At 48.1% G+C, this 14,817-nt stretch overlaps 3 protein-coding genes across 3 annotated transcripts, besides 8 other annotated features; 1 reads left to right on the top strand and 2 right to left on the bottom strand.

Moving 5' to 3' along the window:
- Positions 1 to 96: 96 nt before the first annotated feature.
- Positions 97 to 130: a microsatellite.
- Positions 131 to 148: 18 nt separating this feature from the next.
- Positions 149 to 181: a microsatellite.
- An 830-nt stretch (positions 182 to 1,011) lies between these two features.
- Positions 1,012 to 1,038: a microsatellite.
- Positions 1,039 to 1,414: 376 nt separating this feature from the next.
- Positions 1,415 to 1,434: a microsatellite.
- Positions 1,435 to 1,589: 155 nt separating this feature from the next.
- Positions 1,590 to 1,641: a microsatellite.
- A 686-nt stretch (positions 1,642 to 2,327) lies between these two features.
- Positions 2,328 to 4,046, top strand: PVX_002605 (nuclear protein SkiP, putative; the record flags this gene model as incomplete). The annotated part of the gene is made up of 2 exons (XM_001612810.1): positions 2,328 to 2,344; positions 2,492 to 4,046. 2 exons carry the CDS (start codon positions 2,328 to 2,330, stop codon positions 4,044 to 4,046), a joined length of 1,572 nt encoding a protein of 523 aa, XP_001612860.1.
- Positions 2,548 to 2,645: a microsatellite.
- Positions 4,047 to 4,595: 549 nt separating the features above from the next.
- Positions 4,596 to 4,620: a microsatellite.
- Positions 4,621 to 5,170: 550 nt separating this feature from the next.
- PVX_002610 (hypothetical protein, conserved) lies at positions 5,171 to 11,336 on the bottom strand (the record flags this gene model as incomplete). Its single annotated transcript, XM_001612811.1, has 2 exons — positions 5,171 to 10,837; positions 10,956 to 11,336. 2 exons carry the CDS (start codon positions 11,334 to 11,336, stop codon positions 5,171 to 5,173), a joined length of 6,048 nt encoding a protein of 2,015 aa, XP_001612861.1.
- A 1,630-nt stretch (positions 11,337 to 12,966) lies between these two features.
- Positions 12,967 to 12,991: a microsatellite.
- PVX_002615 (small nuclear ribonucleoprotein Sm D2, putative) lies at positions 12,983 to 14,464 on the bottom strand. The gene is made up of 3 exons (XM_001612812.1): positions 14,027 to 14,464; positions 13,442 to 13,735; positions 12,983 to 13,208 (listed from the first exon to the last, which is right to left on the bottom strand). The coding sequence occupies exons 2-3, from the start codon at positions 13,574 to 13,576 to the stop codon at positions 13,038 to 13,040; spliced, it is 306 nt and encodes a 101-aa protein (XP_001612862.1). The 5' UTR covers positions 13,577 to 13,735; positions 14,027 to 14,464; the 3' UTR covers positions 12,983 to 13,037.
- Between the last annotated feature and the right edge of the window lie 353 nt (positions 14,465 to 14,817).

A 14,817-nucleotide genomic window follows, 5' to 3' on the forward strand; every position in this document is an offset into this window, starting at 1 on the left:
CTACACTTCGCCCCCCATGTGCCGAATGAGTTTAAGCTCAAAATATCCTGCAAATATACATTCACAAAATGGGGTGGAATAAAAAGGGGAAAAAAAAAAAAAAAAAAAGGAAAAGGAAAGAAATGTAAAAAGTTTCTGAACTTTTTTTTTTTTTTTTTTTTTTTTTCTTCTTTTCATTCCACGTACCCCCCCCATGTTGTGTAATTTTTTCAAAACAGGAAGGAAGGTCTGAGATGCTGCAAATAAAGAAGACACAAAAGGGAAAAGAACCAAATATGTGGATACAAAGTTTGTCAAAAATTTTGTCCCCTCATGTTTGGTACTTTTCCCGTTTTGTTCCATTCCTTGCGAATTCTTCTTTAAACTCTTTTTGAGAAAAAAAATATTGAAAAAATATTAATTAGCTACCAGAAATGCCAATCATACATTTTTGGTCTGTCCCTTTCTCCTTCTTTTTTTGGGAGGGGGAAAGGGGCAAACCAAGTGTATGATTTTGAAAAAGCTAATAAGCAAGTATACGCAATTGAGTTCGATTTTTGAGATTTTTCGATCGTCCCAATTGTGTCCCTTTATCTCTCCATGTACGTGTGTGTGGGGGAAGAGGGGGTTTCTCCCTACTCCCCCCACCTCCTTGGAAGAGATAATAAAAAGGGTCAACACGTTGGGCACCTCCGAGAAATAACCTAATTCAGACTACTCGTAAATTCATTCGCACCAGGGAAGTGGCAGGAAAAAAAGGGAAAGTACAGAAAGAAAAAAAAAAAAAAAATAGCAACCGGAGCAGTCGGTTCGTACAGAGCGATCACCACAGCGAAAAGGAAGCGAATATAATGCAGAGTGGGCACATACGTAGATACCCCCACCCCTTCATGCTCACGCCACGCAAGAATATTCACCGCGTTATGTTGGCACCCCCCCGGGAATGTACCTCGTGGGTACTGTATACACATTGTACTATGTTATCCAGGTGACACTTCCACAAGGGGGGTGTAGGAATGCCTCTATTTTTTTTTTTTTTTTTTTTTTTTTTTATTATTTCCCCACGTCACCCCATCATATCCAAATGTATGTCTTCCCCATCTGTTTTTTAATCCAAAATGATTTTCCCCCCCGTCTACATTACCCCATTTTTTTATTAATTTGGCACACGCAGCAGTGCGAACTAAGCGGGTGCTACGTACGCTTATGCCTACTCACCAACTAGCGCGTGTGCGCGAGGGCACGCCCACATATACATTGCAACGTATTTTAACACGCATTGAGCAGAAGGGGAATGACCACCCCCCCTCTGCGTTACGTCTACCTGTTAAGTGAGAAGGGGAACACGCGGGGGTTCCCCCAAAAGAGAAGGCAATTTGGCCTCCCCCGTGAATGAACGGGTTAAGCATGCTCAGCTGGCAAGGCGTCAAAAAAAAAAAAAAAAAAAATGGGACAAAAAATTAAACAAAATTAAGCAAAACGAATCACAAAAGGACGCGCAACGTGCAAGCTGCGAATCACAAAGTGATAAAAAAAAAAACGAACGGGATTGACCCGTCCCAACAAACATCGAACGAAAAAATGTACAGGTAAAGATGGAGGGAAAAAAAAAAAAAAAAAAAAAAAAAAAGAAGAAAAAGAAGAAAAAGAAGAAACCTCCCTCCCTGCGCTGCAAACCCGACTGGCTGTAAAAAACATCTCCGTCATTTACCAATCAGTGAAAGGACGTGCGTTTCTGGTAGTCTGCGTTTCCGCGGAGATTTTCCTGAACAGAGGGGAGGCGATGCCCCCGCGGTTGGTCAGCTCGGCCCTGCCCTTGCCACGTACCACATATAAACATCTACGCCCGCCTAAGCGTAAACTTAAGGGGCAACACTAACGGGCAAAATTAACGCGCAACATTAACGCGGAACGCTAACGCCGAAGGTAGTTACTCGCGGCGCGCTTCACCTTTAGGAGCTCCCCTTGACTGTCACCATTTGACCGCCATTCCTCAAAAAAAGGCGGGTTAAAAAAAAAAAAAAAATCCGTTTCCCACCTACTACATCTTGAATGCGCGCCTGCGCGAGCGCCCATCTCCCACAGAGAGCAGCAGCGCGAAGTTAAAAAAACTGGAAGGAGGCCAAAGAGAGCGAGGCAGCACCAGCTGATAGGAAGTAAAGCAAACTGATAGGAAGCAAAATAAACTGAACACCGGCTGGGATGCCGCCCCCCACCGCGCCAAAGTTCAGCCCGAGGAGTTGACGCTAGATGGGGGGTAAGCCAATTTTTCTTCAAGAAGAGGCACTGGCCGAATAGCCCCCCGACGCGGACAAATCGCTGAAAAATCGCCTACAAATCGCCGACAAATGACCGACTTTTTGAGGTAAAAACGGGGGACAGATTACTCACCTGGGTAGATACATAACACAGATAAACGCGGCCCAGAGACCCCCCGCGATGAGAGCACAACCCACAAGCGTGACGTACCCCCCACTGCATAATCTTCCCTTCCTCTTTCCCTTTTTTGCAGGAATTTGCCAAAGCCGAAGAGGAGGCCCTATGAGTACGCCGATGGGGAAGACGGCGGGAGTGGAGACGATGGAAGTGGAGGTGGCGGAAATGGAGGCGGCGGACGTGGAGACGGTGGAAGTGGAGTCGGCAGACGCAGAGCCGACGGGAAGAAAACCCTCGCATGCAGAGACGACGGGAAGAACCAGTGCTACGAGTACCTGAAGAGGAGGTACCTGCGAATCACCTGCAACGAGGACTTCCAGGGGGGAGGGGCCTACCCGGAGATCCACGTGAATCAGTACCCAAACAACATGGGCCTCCCAGAAGCTGCGTCAGGCGGCGGGGGAAAAGGCACCAAGGGAAGCGTAGCGCTGAAGTATCTGGACGAAAATAACAACGTAAAATATGACAGCCTAATAAACGAAGATGTCCTGATCTACAACAAGCACATCGAAACGGTAGAAGCAAACGAAAGAATCCAAAAGTTAAGAAAAAAAAAAATCCTATCAGATGCAAAAGATAGGGAGGAAAAATTCACAGAACAGCTAGCCATTTACAAACCAAATGAAGAAGAAGAAAAAGAAATCATAAACAACACAAAAAAAAATATTGAGCAAATGATAAATGAAAAGACAAAGAAAAGTGTGGCAACCAAAAAGGAGGATAAATTTTTTAGGTACATCCCCCAGAATAAGCTAAATTCCCATTTAGAGGAAAGAATCATCAAAGTGGTTCATAAGACAGAGGACCCTTTAGATGTGTCGAAATTTAAACATAAGAAATTACCCAATGTAAAGAACTCCCCGGACTACCCCTTGTTAAGGTCCCCTACTAGAAAATTAAACAAAGAAGAGGAAGAAAATTGGAAAATACCCCCCTGTGTCTCCAACTGGAAAAACAACAAAGGGTATAATATCCCCCTAGATAAAAGAATCCAAAGTGACAATAAAAAACTAAACCAAGTGGAGGTAAACGAAAAGTTTGCTCATCTAAGTGAGTACCTCTACGTCGCGGAGAAAAAAGCGAGAGAGGAAATCAAAATGAGGAACAGCATTATAAAGCAGAAAAAATTAAAAGAAAAAGAAGAAAAGGAAAACGTTTTAAGAAACCTAGCCATACAAGCAAGAAAGGAAAAAGGCCTCGCACAAACGAACAACTCCATCATCAACGAAAGAAAAAGAGAAATCGAAAGAGATTATCGCATCGAAAAGAATCTCAAAAAAATGAAAAACTACGAAAATAGACTCATAGAGGAGCAACTCGCCCTCAACAAAGTTAATGTGAGTAAAAACAGCAACATACATGACGTTAGCCTCTTCAATATAAGTAGCCAAAATGACGATGGGAAGAATCTACCCCCTCCAAACGACGATGACTTGTACCAGATCTACGACACTTCTCTGTTTAACCCCAAACAGAGCAACAACATTTATAAATTCTCCAACGAGCGCGTGAGGAAAACGCTGCAGAAGATGGAGACCACGCAGGGCGCCGCCGAGCCCGTCAAGTTCGTCAAGGACGTCTCCGACCCCTTCGGCCTGGACAGCCTGCTCTCCCAGGCCAAGCAGAAGTAGCGGTGAAGCGGCGAAGCGGCAGGCTGTGTAGCCTCTTACCGGCATGCCGCTTCTCTACTCCCTTTGAGAACGTCCAATTCGCTTCACACCACTTGTGCTCCAGAGCGGCGTACCATATGTGTGCTCGTTTGTTTCGTGTCCCCCTTTTTTGTTCTTCCTCTGCCTTTTTTCGATATTTTTTTTGCTACTTTTTATCTCCTTTTTTTTACGTTTCTTCCCCCCAACCGACTCCATTTGTGGCAGTTGCCCCCTGATCAAACGAACCACGGGAAACTGCAAAGTAACCAGCCATGTGCACTCGCATGCCGAACGTACGAGTGAGTAATTTTTTTTTCCCAACCCCTTTGATTGGTTCCATCTGCTTACCCATTCGTCATAACGGCAGAGTGATGCCTCCACCATTTCAAAGGCTGGCTGACTGGCTGACCCCCACGGGTGCCACTTCATCACTAAGCCGCCTCACCATCGCGGTACCAAAAAATTAAACTCCTTAAAAGGATAAATAGACAAAAGTTACCGGTAAGTTAGCATTACAAGCACACAAAAAAAAAAAAAAAAAAAAAAAAAGCCACATGGTGGAGGAGGTATCAATGTGAAGTGGCGAAAAGGAGCTCCCAAATGGGATGCCAATCTCAGCGAACGGCAAAATGGACAGCCAAACGAACGAACAAACAAAAAACAAAGGGAACAAAGGGAACGAAGGTGTGAACAGGCACGCCATAACGGGCTCGCTACATGGAAGGAACGCGCCGGGGGAACTCACACGGGGAGCAACTCAAAGGGGAAGCACAGTGTGGGGAGATTCCCACCTCTGGGGGGATACGACGACAAGCCACGTAGGAGCGACCCATTGCAAGTGCAAAGGTGGAGCAGCCACCATGTGTTAACGCTCCAATAAAGGCACCTCCGCGGCGATCAGACAGGGCGCACACGACCAGTTAGAGAGCTACCGTTACAACAGCTTCTAACCTGCGTAACAGCTTCTAACCTGCGTAACAGCTTCTAACCTGCGTAACAGCTTCTAACGTGCGTAACAGCTTCTAACCTGCGTAACAGCTTCTAACCTCCGCTTACGCTCACTCTCAAGCTTATGCTTACGCTCACGCCTACGCTCCCACTCCCGCTCAGAAGCCGAAGTAGCCAGAGAGGCCCAAGTTCCCGTCCATGTTCCTGAAGGTCCTGAAGAAATTGGAAATCTTGGAGAAGCCATCCGCCTCATCCGACAGGTCGTCAAACACAGAATCAAACCAAGAACCCGTTGCATCTACACTGTTCAGGTAGAACCCGTTGCCGCAAAGATTCCTTCCATCACTCTCATCGGACGAGGAGTAGATCCAAAAGTTCGAGTGCGTGTAGATGTGCTCATACGGAGTGCCAGTCAATATCTCCCTATTAATCCCCTCAATGATGTTTTTATTTAATTTTATTTTCCCCTTCAAATGGTGCATCTTCAAAACGGTTTTGTGGAGATCCACCGGCAGGCTTATGCTTCTTCTTGGCTTCCCCCCCTTTGGACCTGTTTGGGTGCCTCTCTTTTGCTTCGTTTTGGGGACCCTACCTGGGTGGTAGCCCCTGACTACCTTTCGACTGCTGCTACTCTGCTGTGGGAGGTTCTCCTTCTCTCCTCCGCTGACGCTTCTCATTTTCTCATTTCCCTTCCCTTTTCCTTTGCCTCTTCTCTTGAGGCGGCCACTCCCCCGTTTGCCCTTCCTGGAAAGGTGAAGGCCGTTGCATGTCGCTGCATCTTCCAAAGGACAGTTGGGGGGAAGAGACTGTAGGGGCGCCCCTTCAGGGATGCGCTGCCTCTCGCGCTTAGCTAATGACGCATCGGAAGTGTTGCCTTCCTTCGCTACTTCCGTCGCTTCTTCATTCCCTTCCCGTTTCGCCTCTTCCTTCGCTTCCAGTTTCTCCCCTCCCCACCTCTCCCTGTGAACAGCGCAGCGGGAGGACCTCCTCCGAACGGCGTCGCGCGCGGGTTCCTCCATTGCATCCACCGCATCTATCGCTGCTACGACTGTCGTCTGCGTGGCCCCCCCTGCTGCCACTCCCCCGCCGCTACCCCCAAAACGCTGGTACACCAAACTGCACAGCTCGAACACGTTAAACGCCCTGCCGTTCACGTAAAGGACAAACTTCTCCACGGAGCCGAGCATAGCCGCCACGTCCTGCTTCCTCCTCCTCCGCTTGCCCACACTGGTAATCCCAAGCAGAGACTCAAACACAGAAAGTAACTTAACATATGAATGGTGCACCTTCTTAAAGCAAAAAATGCAAACGTTCAAGTATTCGTTGTATAGCCACAGGTAGGTGTCACTCCGACCCAAATCATAAATTTTTCTAATCACCTTATCGTGCGCTCCTTCCAATGCCATCTTCAGTAACTTCCTCATCGAAAAAACATTCTTCACAAAATACGTCCGATCATTGTCATATAATTTTTTGTCTACTTTTGTCTCCACATCATCCACGAAGTTATCTGGGGAGCCATCATGCATCGTCGTTTCTGTTCGCATCTGCTTCGTAGAGGAGACTCTCTCGGGAAGGATATCAGATCCCCTTCTCCTCTGGGTCCAATCCTCTTCACCTTTTGGAGACACCCTTTTTACCGTGCCTTCCATCACCTTGTTATGACCCCTCTGTGTGGAAACATTCCCAACGCCGGAGATCTTCCCCTCCATCGAGCCGTAGACGAACATTTCTTCGATGCTCGTGCAGATCGTTTTATGCTGCCCCTCCCCTCCTGCTCTATGCCCACCTGGGGTCTTCACTCTCTCTTTGGGTGGCGCCCCCTCCCCTGTTGCCTCCTCCTTCGTGGGGCTTTCCCACTTGGTTTCCTCCGCTCCGGCGGCTAATCCGGGTGGACTCGCTAACCCAGCTGCCCCCGCGCCTCTCCTCCCCTTCCGCAAAAACTTATACTTGGTCTGCTCGGAAAAATTAATAGAAAACACGAATCGCTGCAAAAAGAGCATCTCTCTGTAGAGCTGATCCATTTCGTGTAGGTGCGAGTTGATTTCACTCCTCCGCTGCTCATTCAGGGCGGCTATTTTGCTCCAATTTGCCTTCACAAACTCGTCCACTTTGTTAATGACCCCACAGTCAAGGTTAAAAATGAGCAAATTGTCCAGCCCCTGAGGAGGGTCTTTCTCAAATTGGCAGTTATGGCCACAACTCAGTTGGGGTTCTTCCCCCACAGATCGTTCCTCACTCTCCACCTTCTTAAAAAAGGAGTAACCCATCACTCTGTGTTTATGCACATCGTCTGTTGGTTGTCCCCCCAGAGAGTTGCGCACCTCGTGCATTTGGCACGGTTCCTCTCTTAGACGCTCCCCCGCTGCACTCTCACCCGCTGGATGCTCCCCCAACTTGCTGCCCGTTTCGCTGTGACTCCTGACGTAGTGCGCGCGAGTGCTACCCACTGCCAGATCGTCCCCCTTTCTCATGAACAGGTTAACATGGCTCGCAGGACTAACCTGGTCGGAGTGCCTCACCGTACGATTCGCCGTACGATTCGCCGCACTATTCGCCGCACGATTCGCCGCACGATTCGCCGCACGATTCGCCGCACGATTCGCCGCACGATTCGCCGCACGATTCGCCGTACGATTCACCGTGTGATTCTTCTTCTCCTCCTCCCCCTCTTCACCCTCCTCTCCACTGCGCCTCCTAACCGTCCACAGCTCCGAAAATCTTTGCGTTAAGCTCACCGTTCGCGGCTCCTGACTCGCGTTCGCCACCGGGTCTTCTCTCTTCTGTGCGATATGCTTTGCCAACATGTCATCCCCCCTGGGTATGTACCCCCACGGAGCTGCTTCACCACAGTTGTTGCCTTCACTGAGGGGGGGTGTTCTTCCTGGCAGCTTGGCGGCGACCGCCCCGCAGATGCAGTTTCCACAGACGCAGCTATCACCTCCGCTTAGGCCACTTACACCGCTTACACAGCTTACTCCACTTACACAGTTCACACCGCTGACGCCTCTAACACCGCTTAAACCGCTTGCACCGCTGATGGCGCCCCGCCCCCCCGTCCGGGCGAACAACTCCCGGTGACTCAAATTGGCGTACACGTAGAGGTACAAAAAGAGGTAACAATCGCCCATGTCCTCCCCGTTCAAACACATAAAGCTGTAGTAGTTGTGCTCGCTCACCTTAACGACTCTCCCGTTCGCCGCTTTTATTTCGTTGAGTATGTAAAGGAAGTTTTTGTAAATCTGGCTGTGCTTCAAATAATGGGTGATCACTTTTACGCGGGGGGGGAAGTCCTCTCCAGGGGTCTCCCCCGTCGAACCAGACAAAACAAACCTCCCTTCACCCCTACTCTTCCCATCACCCCTACTCTTCCCATCACCCCTACTCTTCCCATCACCCCTACTCTTCCCATCACCCCTACTCTTCCCATCACCCCTACTCTTCCCATCACCCCTACTCTTCCCATCACCCCTACTCTTCCCATCACCCCTACTCTTCCCATCACCCCTACTCTTCCCATCACCCCTACTCTTCTCATCACCCCCACTCTTCTCATCGCCGCAACCCACGCGAAGTAACCTCCGCACGCACCTCTCCAGGCAATCCACAAAACAGATATCCTTCAACGCGTCCAGCAGCTGGTGGATGCTCCTCTTTAGGAACCTCTTTTCCAGCCGCGCGATGCTCTCATTGGCGAAGTGCTCCTTGAAGAAAAACAAAATGACTTCGCTCTCCAGCAGGGGGTGAAATCGTATGTACTCCTCCATCCTGAGCAGTTGCTTTTTTTCCAGGAGGTGGAAAAGCTTTTCCAGTCGGGGGTCCTCTCCCTTTACCGCTCCGTTTTTCTCTCCCTTTACCGCTCCGTTTTTCTCTCCCGTTACCGCTCCCGTTACCGCTCCCTTTTCCCCCTCCCCCTCTACTGCGTCCCCCCCGCCTTGCCGCACCAACACCCTCAACCGCCTACTTACGCAGAAGTTCTCCTCGAAGTAGGCGCTCATCACATTTATCAGCGTCACGGAGAAGCTGTAAAAACTGTACCCCTTGCAGTTGTGCCGATCGAACTGCGCGAGGGCCTCCCGGTTCACCCGCAGGAAGAGCTCCCTCGCGGCGGCACTCCCACGTGTGCAGCGGAACTGGTCGAGCTTCTCTTCCAGGAGGCGCAGCAGTTCGGAGGGGGCCGCCTCGCAGGGGGGGTTGGGACTGCCTGGATCGCTTAGATCTACTAGACCGCCTATACCTCCACCCCCGCCAATCGCCGCACCCCCCCCCGGGGCGCAAAAGTAATCCCGCAGGAACTCCTCCCAGGAGAAGACCCTCAAATCCATGACCCGCTTCAACCGGCGAACCAGAAACGAGTAGTCCTTCTCCACCCACACGTTGTCCACAACCCGGTGAAACAAATTCTTTACACACAAAAAGAGAAAAATCAAGTGCCGGTACTTAACCATATGGGGGCTTATAACGCTGTTGTTCTTGTTTTCAATGCCTACATAGTCAGAGTCGAAGGGAGATACCTTCACCATGCGCTCGGTCTTCGTATTGGGACACCCAAACTCCTTCTTCTTCGTGCTGAAGAATCCATCAATACATTTTTTATTTCTAAAATTCACAAAAATGTTGTTGGAGAGGTACATAGGAATGTTACACGAAGCGATCACTGCGTTGATTAAGTCATTGTCATCGTAAAACTTCGTAATGTTTAGCCTCTTATAGTAGGGGAGTATCTGCGTGATGCCTACAAAGACGCTTCCATTTCGTTTGTTTAAGAAGTTGTAGCTCCCAGAATAGAGATACTTGTTCAGCTCCACGTCCAGCACATTTTGCAACTTCTGGTAGCACCCATTCTTATACACATTGCTAATAATATTTTCAATTAGAAAAAAGCACTTGTCGACCCTCAAGCCGATACCCAAGCAACAGGCGCAGATGCTTCCTGCCGATGAACCCGCTATACTCGTGTGCATGTTTATTATATTCTTTTCTATTAACAAACTGCTCACTCCTAAATGGTATGGTATTAACAACCCCGCTGGGGAGAAGGAAATCCCCATGTTCATTTGCTCCTTCTTCTCCTTAAGCAGATGGCCCAACAACATGCTGCCCTTCTTCTTCCTCACCAGCCCGTACCGATTTATTTCGTACTTGTTAAATACCTTCGAAAGGGTCTTCTTAATATACACCGCGTAGGAAGAGTTGTCGCTTTTTCTCTTCCCCGTTTCGCTCTTCAGCGGGGAGTCCAGGCCCGTCCCCGCCACGTCTCCGTTTTGGCTTAACTGGGCTGTGTCGACACTCCCGCGCGGGTAAGCTTCATCGTGAGGTTTTTCCGCGTGTTTTTCCGCGTGTTTCTCCGCGGTGTCCCCCCTGTCCACCCCCTTCCTCCTCGCACGACGATAACTTCTGCCCGAGCTGTACAAGCAAAATCCTTCGTCGTACTTCCTACCCAACGTGCTCTTCCGCCTGAGCGTAACTTTGTCCTCTTCTATCTTCACCCTGTGGGGTACGTTCTTTTTCCTTTTGCGCGGGCATCCCTCCCCTTTCGTTTTGCTCCTTCGCCCTGTTTTCACTTCGCTCAGGTGTCCCTTCAGGCGTCTCTGCGGCTCGACCTCCTCCAAGGTGTCCGCGTCTCTCGCGTCTCCCATGTCGCTTGTGCGTCTTGCCTCCTCCGCTGATGCCGCTCCTCCCCCCAGGGGTTCCTTCCAAATGGGGAACTTCCTCCTATCGATGTGGTACAAATAATTCCTCAGGCACGTCTCCACCTGGTCGGACGCAATGTACCTCTTCGACTTCCTAACCTTCCTATATATGTAGTTAACATCGGAGAGGTCCTTCCTCCTCACCGAGTCGCCCACCCCCTTCTTCCTCACATTTTGAAAAAAAAAATAAAAAGAAATAAAGTTGGCGATCTCAATTTTAGATTTTATCTCATCGTCCAGGAAAGCTTACAATGTACCTATTATTGTGGAGGGTCATCTCTTCGATCTTCCTGTTATTCCTAATCTTTACCGTTTCTTCATTTGTGGCTTTGTCCTCCCCATCTGCCTCCACCTCCACCTCACCTACCCCCTTGGCGGTATTCGCCGTAAAACCGAATTTGTTAATTTCGTTCAAATTGAAGAAATTCTTAAAGTAGTTCTCATAGAAGAAGATGTTGACTAGGCTCTCGTCCAGGAGTCCCCTACCCTTCACTTCGACTCCCTCGCTACGACCCTTCGGATCGCCTCTTCTATCATCACCCCCCCCTTCCTCCTCACTCACCTTCCCTAAATCATCCTCCTCCTCTTCATCTTCCTTCTTATTCGTCTCCCTCCTATTCGAGTTACCCATTTAGCTGGGATTTTTACTCGCCCATGCACTTACGTGCTCCTTGTTGACTCCTCCCCCTTAATTGGGTTTTCCTCTCTCCACGTACTATCTTAAGCTCGCTAAAAACCTGCTATGGCTAAGTTTTTTTCTCCCCCGCCCTCTCCTCAGTCTCTTCTGCCTCTTCGTGTATGTTAGCTACTGAGTGAGAAGTGCTTCCTGGAGAAGGAAAACAGTTCTGCGCTATCTCATCTTTCAGGGAGGTGTGGTCGTTCACCCAGGCATGTGTTCCCTTCCGGGCCTTTCCAACGGGTAGCGCCACTTCTCCCTGTTGAAATTCCTAACCAGTCGATATTGGACGGCACAGATTGCACTGTTTCTTGCTATATTTTTTGCTATCTATTTTCCCCTAAATTTTTAGCGCCCCTTTTGTATTGCTTCCTTTCCCGTCTCGTTCGCCGCGTGAGAGCCAGTGGGCGCTCGGAGGGGCCACTACAAAGGCTTCTCCACAAGGAATGCTCCACAAGGGCTGCTACACAAAAGGTGCCACACAATGACCTTTACTCGAATGATTCATGGAGAGATCATTCACGGGCGCCCCTACACGCCTCTCCCGTTCACCTCGATACGCTATTCTCATGCACGCGCGGGAGTTACTAAATAGCTCATTCGACTTAGGCCGTAGCAAGTGAAGAAAAAAAAAAAAAAAGGCACTGACATCCCTCGGCCTGCTGCATGTATGCTTAAATGCGCCTAATTCGCATGCAGGAAAAGAAAAAAAAAGTAGCTATCGGGTGATCTTAGCTCTGCTACGTTATACTATAAATTGGAGTACTCCCTTTTACGGCATCGGCAGTTAAGCCCCTCCTTCACGCTCCTAATTCCCTTCGTGGGTACGAACAGGAAGAAAAAAAATTGCAAAATTGGGAATAGAACTGTTCCATTTTTTTATTTCCTCTTCCTTCAAACTGTTATCTTAAAAATTGATAAAAGGGGGGGCCGCGCGCATAGTTCGTGTGGCTACACTTTTTTCCATTAAAAGGGTGTGTTCGCGCAAGTTGAAGGAGTATACACGTAGGCACGTACATGTAGGCAGGTACGCATAGGCATACACCATATGCACATCCGCCCATATGCCTACATGTGCAGAATTAAAACCGGCGATAAGGCGCGCGTCCCAAGAATCGCAAAATGTAGAATTTTGCCAAGGGGGGACTGGCATAAAAATAAATCAGCGCATACAAAGGCACGCACGGGAAAAGCGCGAAAATGAAAGGGAGAAGATGCTCCCCCGAATTGCGGTATTCACCAGAAAAAAAGTCACACAAAGGGAAGCGCAACGGAGCGATGTGAAGAAGGCAAAAAAAAGCAACGTGCCGCACGCAAAATCGTATGCATTTGTGTAGCATACCTTCCTATGCAACATTTGCTCACTTAATGAACATGACACATGTACACATAAAAACCAATTCATTGGATTCCCAGTTTAGGCAGAAAAAAGGAAAAACGTTTTTTTTTTCTTTTAATTCAAAGGGGAGGGGGTGTACCAAACAGGGGTTTCACAGTTGCATACGAGTGGGGAAGAAAAAAAAAAAAAAACCCAAATTGGCTAAATAAAAAAAAAAAAAAAAATCATTTTGGCTGTTTTTTTTTTTTTTTTTTTTTTTTTGGCTAGTACACCTTTACATCACTCACGGTTGCTAACTTGCTCTCCCTTCTTAAGCCTCACTTTGGATTTCTCAAAATTAAAATAACGGAGTCTCCCCTTAAGAAGAGTATGCTGATGTATCTGTCCTTGTTAATTTTTTTTTTCTTCTTTTTGTCCTTCACCACCTCCACCCATATTTCTCGAACCTCGGTCAGCAACAAATTGCAGTGCCTATCAAACGCTTTAACCTGAGGGAAACAAATTCGTAAAATGGTTTTCGTGCAGATGAGCCAATCAAAGGTGCTTTGCTCACATGTATGGGGGCACACGCAAATGTGCGCTCCTCCAATCGACCAACAAATCAACCAAATCGTATGAACAGGTCAGGCGAATTGGGTAGACTTCACTACTTGCACACACAAAATGGGCGAATGGTGCGCTCAGGTGGAGACGCATTTCCTTCGCGTTCTCCTTTGCTCACCCGCGCCAGAAGCTTCCTATTATTCCGGCAGTTAATTAAAACCTGCGCGTTGTCCTTGACACACTCGGACAGGAGTCCCAAAGGGCCATCCTCGGGATTGTCCCGGTTTTCCTCCACCGTCGTTTCGGTCTTCATTTTTCAATAAAAAAAGTTTCGCCGAAATGTGCCGCTGGGCAGTTTAATTCTTCCCAAAATGTGGAGAAAGCCTTCTATCAGTGTGCCTGTTCACTTGGTGATGCGAGAAGGTGTGTTCCTTTTTTTTTTGTACACTGGGTATACGTCCGTTTGGGCGATCTGCAAAAGGGGACCAAGAAAAAAAAAAAAAAAAAATATACTCACCAATTTTTCCCATTAACAAACTTTCGTTCATTTGTCGAGCAACACGAGCGCGTGTTGATCTCTTCCGCGAAACGCTCAAATGTATTCCACTCCAGACGCGGCCAGTTAACCCGTTGGACTCCCCTCAACCTTTACAATCACACATTCGTTCGCGCGATAAGGGAAGCGAAAAACATATTCAACGCAAAGAATCACAGCATGTGAAGGGCTATTTATATCCTTCGCTGCTCTCTCAATTTGCCTTACCAAAAAGGGGGCAATTATCTTTACGTACAGATTCGTTCACAGTACGGTGTTTCAACTTTCAGTCGGCATTATTTTCGACGGGTATATAGGTACACGTCTCTCGATGTTGAAGCGACCTTGGGGGTTATTTTCTCTTCATTTTTTGTAAAACAGTTTCTTCCTCCTGCGAAAATCGCCTCAAAGGTGGGCTCCTCCTTGTTGTTACTTCTGTTTCTAAATCGGGTTTGCGTGGATCTTCCTTTTATTTTTTTTCTCTCCCTGTGCTGCTACGCAGTATATGGCCAAGGGGGGAAAAAAATTGCATAAAAAAAAGGGGATAAACACTGGTGGGAGGAAGTAGCGGAAATGTAAAGGAGGATGAATTAAAACAAAATAAGGGCGCTTTGTTTTATTTCATTTTATTTATTTTTTATTGTCCCCTTTTCGATGGCATTGCCGCTCTCTCTCTCTGCCTGATAAAATGTCAATATTTCGTCGGCACCGCATCCGGCAGGGTCGCGTATTTTTTCCCCCGCTTGACACCGCAACAGTTTACCCACCGCGAAAAATGCGACATTCAAAGGAGGTAGTGATGACAACGCGTTTTAGCTCGAAAAGGGCGAATTGCTTTTCCAATTTTTTCTTTCCTTTATGCCCCTTGACTATTCCATCATCTGCGCATCCCATTTGAAGGTCTCCCTTTTCCTTCGTTTCCATGGGATACTTTCCCACATGCTTGCAGCAAAGGGTTATATGTTCCCAATAGCATTAATGATAGGGAGCAGTACAGCAGTGTTCCCCTATCGTTTCTC

The sequence above is a fragment of the Plasmodium vivax genome, chromosome 4 (assembly GCF_000002415.2).
Source record: "Plasmodium vivax chromosome 4, whole genome shotgun sequence".
NCBI lineage: Eukaryota > Apicomplexa > Aconoidasida > Haemosporida > Plasmodiidae > Plasmodium > Plasmodium vivax.